At 39.0% G+C, this 9,629-nt stretch overlaps 2 protein-coding genes across 2 annotated transcripts in view; one reads left to right on the top strand and one right to left on the bottom strand.

Moving 5' to 3' along the window:
- The window catches only part of LOC103972938 (ras-related protein RABA2a), a 3,437-nt gene extending 1,194 nt beyond the window's left edge, over positions 1–2,243 (top strand). Inside the window, exon 2 of the mRNA XM_009387354.3 lies at positions 1,572–2,243. Coding sequence (XP_009385629.1) covers positions 1,572–2,054 — 483 coding nt within the window. The 3' untranslated portion in view covers positions 2,055–2,243. The remainder of the gene's footprint in view (positions 1–1,571) is intronic.
- A 749-nt stretch (positions 2,244–2,992) lies between these two features.
- Positions 2,993–8,562, bottom strand: LOC135630887 (probable serine/threonine-protein kinase At1g54610). Its single transcript, XM_065138167.1, has 8 exons — positions 7,979–8,562; positions 6,938–7,222; positions 6,539–6,856; positions 5,563–5,790; positions 4,958–5,058; positions 4,737–4,830; positions 3,595–3,984; positions 2,993–3,274 (listed from the first exon to the last, which is right to left on the bottom strand). The coding sequence occupies exons 1-8, from the start codon at positions 8,420–8,422 to the stop codon at positions 3,119–3,121; spliced, it is 2,016 nt and encodes a 671-aa protein (XP_064994239.1). The 5' UTR covers positions 8,423–8,562; the 3' UTR covers positions 2,993–3,118.
- Between the last annotated feature and the right edge of the window lie 1,067 nt (positions 8,563–9,629).

Genomic DNA, 9,629 nt, shown 5'->3' with positions numbered 1-9,629 from the left:
CTTTTGATTCATAGATCGAACCAAGTAGTCATTTTTTGAGGTCCCAGGAATATGTCATTGTCATACGTGGGCAAAAGGATTTGTATTTTTTGGTGTCACTGAAAGGTAGTGAAGACTGGCCCAGTAGTGTACTTTGTAATTTGCAGTATGTCATCGCTTTGATGTTTGGCTACTGAAATTATGGTTTCAGCAAGAGATATAGCAATCTTTTAAGCCATAGATTGAACCAAGAAGTCATTTTTTCAGTCTCTTTAGTTCACCATTCATGTGATGAATTTTAAGTTGATCTGTTTGTAACCTGAGGAAGATTGTCCAGGATACCCTAGTTGGTTCTTGATGATTTAGAGGCTGTTTAATGGCATGAAGATATAGTCTCTTTGGCAGGATTGACACGAAAATACCTTGTGATATTTTCTCAGATTTCATCATATCTGACAATGTATAAGATATGATGTAGGATATAATCTTATTTCAGAAGGTTCTTCCTCCCTTATGAACAATTTTGAAACAAAAAAGAGATAACTGTTAGTTTATATTATGCCCAGTGTGTTTTTGTTATATTTATGTTGTTCACAGCTCAAAAAGAAATTTAAGAAATTACTACAAGTTCTCACTTCTGCAGTTTTGTCTAGCTTGAAGGGATTGAGGTTGAGTTCAAGTTGAGGCCTGTGTCTTAGTTGAGTCATTTTGAGACTTGTTTGCCTAAGTTATTTATGAATCTGGAATTAGATATGTTTGGGTATGTTCAGAGCAATTTTTGTTGTATAGACTCAGAGATTTTAGTAAATGTTACTATTCTTTGAGTTCAAATTATTAACGGGACAATGATCTCATTATACAGACCAACCAGATTACTATCTATGAACTTCTGTTTTGCTTTTGGCAGCGTCGGGATAAAACTGCCTCCATAGAGAATCTCTTGAGAAAAATAGGTATTCTATGATTAAACTAGAAATTATAACCTTGAACTGCTAGTGGTGATCTACATTGTGAATGCCATGATATACATAGATAACAACAATGCACTTGTTATAAATTTTTAATTCAGAATTCATTGATGAAACAATTGTCCTTTGGAGGGCAAAGCTCCCCTGATTACACATAAAAATCTACTTTACATCTTGTCCTGCCCATATCTTCATGTAATCTTTCTTTGTTGCTTGTGAGATTTGAAGCATATATGTAATGTATCCTCGGGCTTCCTTAATGAATATTGTTTTTCACTTGGCATGTCTTGTTTATATATCTAGGATCAGTGCATTAGAAGCTGCAGTGGTCAGTCAAATCAATTGGCTACTCCAACCGTGACATTGATTCTTGGTATTGAGACATGAAATTTACACATTCGGTATTGCTAATTTTAGGTGCATGAATTATTGATAATGTTGTTGTGTAACATCCTAATTTCTTGACAATTGGATCGGGAATGACCTTTTGAATGTTTTGTCCTGGAAGCTATCTGATGTACCTAGTATCAACAATCTTCAGGCATCCATTACCAAGAGTAGTTTTGTTGAGTTGCATTAATTATTTTCCTCGCTTTCAAGTTTTACCTCTCCTACTATTTCTAGGTAGAAGGTCGGATAATAAAAGCCCAAATATGGGACACAGCAGGCCAGGAGCGATATCGGGCAATAACCAGTGCTTACTACCGTGGAGCCCTTGGTGCTGTCCTAGTCTATGACGTGACCAAGCCAACATCATTCGAGAACATCAGTCGGTGGCTCAAGGAGCTTCGCGACCATGCTGATTCCAATATTTCAATCATGCTCATTGGTAATAAGACTGACCTTAAGCACCTTCGTGCGGTGGCCTCAGAAGATGCACAAAGCTATGCTGAGAAGGAAGGGCTTTCTTTTATCGAGACATCGGCACTGGAGGCTACCAATGTTGAGGAGGCCTTTCAGATGATTCTTGGGGAGATTTATCGAGTCATCAGTAAAAAGAACATCTCTTCTGATGAGTCTGGACTCGCCGCAGGTGTCAAAGAGGGGAAGACCATTGTGGTTTCTGCATCAGATTCTGGCACAAAGAAACAATGCTGCTCAACATAATGGTGTCAAGTTCCTGTTTTCCTTATGCTTGCACCAGATATATTATATATCTGTAGTATTGAGCTTCTGGATTATGATTTCTTGTTTTCCATCAGGATGAGGTTATTGCTTGGAGCACTTCTTTTTCATATGTTGGTTTCCATGCTACATTATATATTTTTTAAATATTAATTCCTCAGAATTTGTCTCTGGATTGAGGTTTAGTGTGTATGTGCAATCTCATTGGAACAGTGACATCTTGTTATCTAAAATATGATTAGTTACTTCCAGTATTAACAAGAAATAAAATATGCATCATAAAACCACATTGAAATGCACAACGCTGTTAGTAAATATCATTAAACATGCAGTAGCAATATTGGAAGTATCATATGCCTTACTTTCCAAGTATTTAATATATGTTCTGTTGAATCCACCATATTTTTTGTGCAAATATAACCCCTAATATTTGGCATATTTATCATGTTATAACTATATGTTCCAAATCTTACTTCTTGTTATCTTGTTTGAAAATGTATTATCAAGATCAATTCTGATCACAATTGATATTCTTTTGATCTATTATTATTATTATTATTATTATTATTATTATTATTATTATTATTATTATTATATTAAATTATATATATGTTTTAAATTTTTGATAAGTAAACCTTCTGAATAGTTATCACCAGAAGAAAATATGTAGAGCAACCCTTTCTTGATGCATTCATTGGCATATAGTCTTGACATGATGACAATAATCCATAGGAGAATTCACAGCTCAGGAGAGGGCAACCTTTCTTCCTCGGATTATACCCTTACATCCTTGAAGCTAATCATTGTGGTGTTCAGGAATTTTGCCAAAAAGAATATACATTTGGCATTAATGTTGGATAGCTCATTGAACTAATGATCAAGATGAGCCTTTGGGCAATTCAGGACATCCATGTGTGGTATTTGATCTGAAAAAAATTCTTACAAGAGTAACTTTCTTTGACATCAGACTCATTTTGACAATGTATACATGGATCAAAATTATCTTCCAAATTTTTTTGGAGATCTCTTTCCATTAGTTATCCTTCTTAAAGATTCTTCTTGGTTTTGACTTTATCGACCCGCGCTTTGCGTACCGCCTCTTGGATCTGCCTCTCATGTTCTTTGAGCATGTCTTCTATATTTCCTCCAGGAGGCATCAATGGTCCGGAGTAGTGGATTCTTTTGTTCCTCGTGCCATAATCCTGAAATTTGTACAAGTGGGCAAACAATTAGTACTGTTCCTCAACTTTACAGCAAAATAATCTTTGATCTCCTCTTTGAAGCTTCAAGCCCTGAAATGCTCATGGATGAAGCAAAAGTGAAACTCACATAATTGTCTCCTAAAAAATATCTGAAGATCAACAATACTACATATGAAACAATAATGTTTCAGATCAGGTCTTTTATGATTGTTGTCACTGCAATAAACTTGGATTAACAAAATTTATCCTACAAATTCTATTGCTCCTAATAACTACTATTGCTGGACTTAAAACAGGATGCTATGATCTTAAGAACATACCACAGTGGAATCCTTGGTCACTATTCTGCCATCCTTCTTATGGACAGAGGAAGGTCCATCAAGTGTATGCTTGTCAGAGGGCTCAGTAACATCATGCCTATTGTATCTGGAGTTTGCAGTGCTTCTTGGTGCTACTGAACCTGAGAAGTTGGCAGCTCCTGACTGATGCATGTAAGATCTGTGTGTCTGCAACTGAGGGCCATTGGACACCCTCACAGAACTGTACGAACGTCCGGGAATGGAGAGCTCTTCCTGATTCACATTCCTAGTGCCTGAGTGGTAGAAACCAGTATGCGTTGTTCCTACAGGGGTGTCGATAAGAAATCCTGGCCCAATTTCATCTTGTGCATTGTTGTACTTCTCGCTGATGCTTTTGGGATTTGTCTGTGCCTGTCGTTGACAAAAGAGTAGAGACAAACTAAAGCAATGGAATCAATGGAGGAGTTAACTCACAGAATAATCACATTCTTTCCATGCTCTAGACTTTATTGTGTGACTGCATGTGGCACATGAACTCCCTTATGTTATGTTGTGCCACACTGTAAGCTTTGGAGAGCAAACAGGGCATGTGTTCTTCAAACTTGTAATTGAAACTTTAGTTGTCTAGTATAGAAACAGTAGCCAAATTCATTTAAGTTCGACTGCGTCCGAATTTTTTCTATATACTTCATATTTTCTTCTCATTTGCATGGTTCTTTGGCCCAAATCCAGCTACCATAACTCAACTTTATTCTCAGAAGAGATGAATGATTGTTATGTAGACACATTTTTCTCCAGCAATTGGATGGACACAACTCTGAAGATGTTGCTAAGCAAGGGGATTAAAAGGGCAGCTGCAACCTAGTGCACAAGTTACAGATGAACATGAAAAGGTGATGCTCCCACATCACCTGCTAATAAACCTACTGGCTCATGAGAGCAAAGAACTATTTGTCATATAAATGGCATAATCGGTTACTAAATGATGCATATTTTATGAACAATTTTTTAGGTTTGCATTATTAATGTCACACATGCAGATGCACCCTTGCTTTTCAGCAGACTAAACAAGCTGCTGCAGACAAATTTAATTCTCCATCTATCGACATCGATAACAGAAATCTAAAATCACATTTGCAAAGCAAAAAATGCATGAAGTCTACCTGCTGCTCCACATTTGCATCAAGCATAGCTTTGGTTTCTCTTGTACCTGGTCTAGCAGAACCTGATCGGTCCTTGGTAGCTTCTGCTCTTTTCCTGTAGAAGGTCATAATGCAGAAAGTGAATAATGAAATAGACCAAAAATCTTCCACATATAGTTTCAAATGTGGAGATTAAGGGGTGTTATCTAAAGCATGCTATGTCAGAATTGTAACTAAAATACCTCCTAATTTCCTGGCCCTGGATTTTAGCATCATACTCCTTGCTTGGTGGATATTTAGGCAAATTTGACGGTTTGCAGGCAAATGGCTTAGTTTTGAAGAACTGAAAGTTAAAAGTAGATGTTAGCGATCATCTCATCATCATAAAAATTCTCGTAAAAAATGAAACTTCAAAATGTAACTGGTAATCCTGACAAATTCTGTACAAGGACTCGATGACTTCTAAAAGAAAGATGCTGTAGCTTAAGAAAATAGTGGTATACCATACACCATGTGGTAAAATGGAATCCCATACTATTCGTAGAGATACCAGGCTACCAGCCAAATCATATTCTGAATGAATCCATTTGTGATACATAATGAGAAACTCGAAAAATCAACAGCAGAATATGGTTTGAATTGAAATTAGTAGAAAAATAATTAACCTTTATCACCAGACATATTTCCTTAAAAAATCTGTCAAAGATACTTGTAAGAACGTTTAGCAGGAAAAAAAAAATCTTCACAATAATAGAAGCAGCCTGAGTTTGTTCTTTAAATTATCCCGCAAAAAAAGTTTTAAAAGCCATCTTACATGAATGGCAAGAGCAATAAAATCAGAACTTACTTCACTCTCAAGGGCTGAAGCTGCTGTTCCACGATGTGCCGGTTCTATTGATAGAAGAGAATCCAAGAGAGTTAAAGCTGATGAAGGAAAATCCTTGAATGTCTCTGCAACACAACGCTTATATTGGTGCTGAGGTTTGAAGATAGTTGCATTTGGCAACTTCAGTTTCTTCCAGTACTCATCATGTGGTGATCCACAGAGTTTAAAAATCTTGTGCAGTTGTTCCACCTAGAGGTAGATGACCGGATGAGAAATCAAGAATTCATCAACCATCAGAATTATGTGCCAATTTGAGAACCATAACAGAATAGTGAAATCTCTGGGGAAAGTATAATTTGATTATTTTGATCAGAAACATGCCTTTATTTGTAAATCCAATTAAATAGGAAATAAAAATTAAAACTTCCAAAACCTTCTAAAATTTACCTATTCTTAAGGGAAAAAAAAAAAGCTTCTGTTACTTATTCCAGCATAAAATCTTCACACTCATCGATTCTTTAGAACAGTTGAGGCGGTGAAAAGTTTTAAGACAGATAACAAGAAAAAGAGCAAGAATCATGACTTCAACAATGGAAATGAAGTGATGGTGGTAATGCGGTTTTGGTGCAGAATCTGACTGTAACAGTGGCACAATGGTGCAACAATTTAGTTGTGGACTACAGATTATACGGTTGGAACATATACTATTGAACGTTAAACTTCAAAAAAGTGTACTTTTTGGATGATCATATATTTCATTAAGCAATTATTCAAAGAATGAAGGTGACTTCAACTATGAGTAGAACTTTAGGGAGCCAATTCGAATGAAAATAACAGCTGATATGTTTGAAGTGGATCATCGCAATAAAATAAGAGCCCTTCATGTTCGATTCTCTTTATGCAAATTATTTGAAACATTCCTTTTCTGTATCAATTTGGGTTGTTTCGCACATTCTTTAATTTGTTATATCCAAGTGCTTAAGCAGAAGGGTTATACCTCCGTTCTTCCAGGCATGACTGGCTTCCCTGCAAGCAACTCTGCAAGGATGCATCCAGTACTCCACAAATCAACGGCAACACCATACTCTGTAGCACCAAGCAAAAGCTCAGGGGGTCGATACCACAGCGTTACCACACGACTTGTCAATGGCTGTTTCTGCTCAGGATTGAAAAGTGTTGCTAGCCCAAAATCTGCTATTTTAAGAATGCCATTATCATCAATCAGAAGATTTGAGCCCTTGATATCCCGATGCAAAACCCCTCGACTGTGACAATGAACAAGCCCTTCAAGCAACTGTTGCGTATAACACTTCACCTGAAATGCATATTAAGGCAGTCTGAGAATATGTGTTTTCAGAAAATTAAACTGAAATTTCTAAATATATGCAAGAGAGACCTGTGGTTCAGTAAACTTGACACCAGGCTTTGCAGCAAGTCCCGCGAGATCATGCTCCATGTACTCAAAAACAAGATACAAGTTGCATGACTTTTGTGATGCAACTATTCCTTCAAGCTTTATAACATTTGGGTGATCAAGCCGGCGCAGAACATGAATTTCTCGTGCCATAAAGCGAACGCTTTCAGGATCCATATTAACAAATCGCACTTTCTTGAGTGCAACAAATTTTCCAGTTTCATGATCACGGGCTCTATACACAGTACTGTAAGTTCCTTGTCCAATCTGCAAACATGACATATTTAGCAGAGATGATATAACCGATGCACATGATCATTCTGAATGACCAAATAAAATACTGCACAAGATTTATTTTTATCACCAATTTTTTTTGGTCAAGAATTAATAAAAACTACTCGTTGCTCATTATGCATATAGCCTTTTTTTTCAAAGAAATTACTACTTCAATAAACAGCTTAAGTGACCCAAGGATGAATGTTGGCATTACACCAATGGAAGCATTTCAGGGAATGAAGTGGAAAGTTTGTAGTTACTTATCATTTGCAGATCACCTAATATGTCAACAAGCCTATAAACTGACATAAATGCCAAGTAGCCTGAAAGAATCCTAATCATCATTCCACATTCATTTATTGGAATGGCCTGATAGCAGTACTGATTAAAGAAAAAAAGGTGTATCTTAAGATCACAAATCAGTTTTGTTTATCTTGAATTCATCTCATACTAGCCTTTCTATATAGGTATATGATAGAATTCTTCATTAAATAGGGAGAGTTAATCTTCTCCTATTTGTGTCCTAAAAACCAGTCTTTAAATGATTCACATAAAGACGACACAGAGTTGGGAATAAACTGTATACAATGGTATAAAATAATGTTTGGTATTTCAAATACTCTGATTATTTTGACCTAGAACAAATTGCAGCTACTGGATCATAAATCCTCATAATTTGTGACAGACAACAAAGCAGCAAATAAGCATCACTAGTTCAAGAGGAAGAAGGAACAAATGTTTCCTAACCTTGTCTAGTTTCTCAAATGATCCGGCTCTCCGAGGCTGCCACCCGTTTACTGCTTCCGCGGCTACATCAGTTAGCCAAGAAGGCCAGCCGGCCACAGCATGTTCCCCGGAGAAGGCCTCGACCTCAGTCGGTGCATCTGCAGCTTCCAGACCATCTCTATTTGCCCCCGCTTCAGCGGTAGGCAGTCTCTGCTGTTGCCCGCCGCCATCCCTTGCACTTTCAGAACCACCAGCGGCTTTCTTCTCCCCCGCTGCAGCTGGTGAGGGCAGGGAGGTAACAGCATCGTCTTGTGGTTTCGATACGTTGCCGTTAATTGCGACATCAGCGATGGCTGCCACAACCTCCTCTTTCTTGGAGATTGTGACGAACCGCTTCAAGGACTTTGTCCGGTGGGTCTCGCCGTCGCCGTCCGGGTTGATACCTTTGGAGCAGATGCAGCCCATAAACGCAACAAGCGCACGCGGTCTTCGTCTATTGGCAGCACAAGTACATTTGCTCCGGGTGCATTACCCAAAAATCAATCGCGCTGATTCCAATCTCCGCCTTGCATTCAACTCGAGCGAGTCCGAAAAGATTCCGAAATCTTCAATAGATGAACACAATCGCTCAGTGAGAAGCCAAAAAGATCCAATCTTTTCCGAATTATACAACAACTGTCGGCCCGCAGGATCCTCCTCGACAACACACAAATTGTGTCCAGATTCGAACGTGGACGGACAAAGGAACTGTAAAAGCCCTGACCGCAATGCACAAGATTTCGATCAAAAGCTGCCGCCTTTCCAGGAAAAAAACAACAACAGGATCATTATCTTTCAAATTAACACAGAAAGAAGAGGAGCTCCGAGTCCGCTCTTGGGGAAAAAGAAAGCACAGAATTAGACCAAAAGTTGCTCTTTTTTTGGGGGGAAAAATGAAAAAGAAGAGAAAAGAGATTAATTCTAGCAACCTGTCAGAGGATTGGAGGAGAGTAAAGGTAGCGGAGAGGGTTTTGCGGATCCCCAAGCCCTAAAATCCCGCTGAGCCAACGCATTTTTCCCGTTCTTTTTTCCTTCTAATCCGGCCGAAATGTTTCATCAAGAGAGGAGAGCACGACGATCCCGTTCGACGAGCGTTGCATTCACCCTACTTCAGATACCTTTTTCTCTACCCGTGTAGATACTCGACAAACTGCAGCCGACCCCACTTGTAAAGCCCAAATTGCCCGTCAGAGTGACCGCGAGGGTAACGTGGGAGCGTCCGAGAAAAGATGGGCCCGAATCAAAACTTCGTGCGCGCCAGTTTCCGCCATCGCCCAGATCTCGGCCGTCCGATTCGTTCGCGATGGTGGCGGGCAGCAGTTGCGGGTAACGGTCGAGTGCCCGTACCGGTTTGCGGTGTGGTTCAATGTGCTCGGGCGGATCTCATCCACATCCAAATCTGCCACTTGGCTAGCCGAACCCAACCCAATGGCAAGTGGAGTCGATGCAGACAATTAGACCCGACCTCGGCACTCATCGATACAACGTGACATTGCCACGAATCTCAAAGCACGACAACATAAGATCGTGTGTTTTGACGGTGATGCAGCGTCGGGTTCGGCACGTGAGTGGCCAAACCCAAACCAATCGGATCTAAGTCGTGGTTATCACGTGCTCCGATATAGCCTCCGCA

This window comes from Musa acuminata, chromosome BXJ3-2, assembly GCF_036884655.1.
Source record: "Musa acuminata AAA Group cultivar baxijiao chromosome BXJ3-2, Cavendish_Baxijiao_AAA, whole genome shotgun sequence".
Lineage (NCBI taxonomy): Eukaryota > Viridiplantae > Streptophyta > Magnoliopsida > Zingiberales > Musaceae > Musa > Musa acuminata.
The sequence above is the reverse complement of the archived record's forward strand: the minus strand, read 5'-3'. Positions and strand labels throughout refer to the sequence as shown.

Bases quoted from the DNA above. Each gene is read 5' to 3' on its own strand.
- LOC135630887 (XM_065138167.1), bottom strand. From the start codon at position 8,422: ATGGGCTGCATCTGCTCCAAAGGTATCAACCCGGACGGCGACGGCGAG. The intron at 4,831-4,957 runs GTATTTTAGTTA...GACCTTCTACAG, and splicing joins CAGGGCCAGGAAATTAGGAG to GAAAAGAGCAGAAGCTACCA. The intron at 3,985-4,736 runs GTAGACTTCATG...TGTCAACGACAG, and splicing joins ATGCAAATGTGGAGCAGCAG to GCACAGACAAATCCCAAAAG.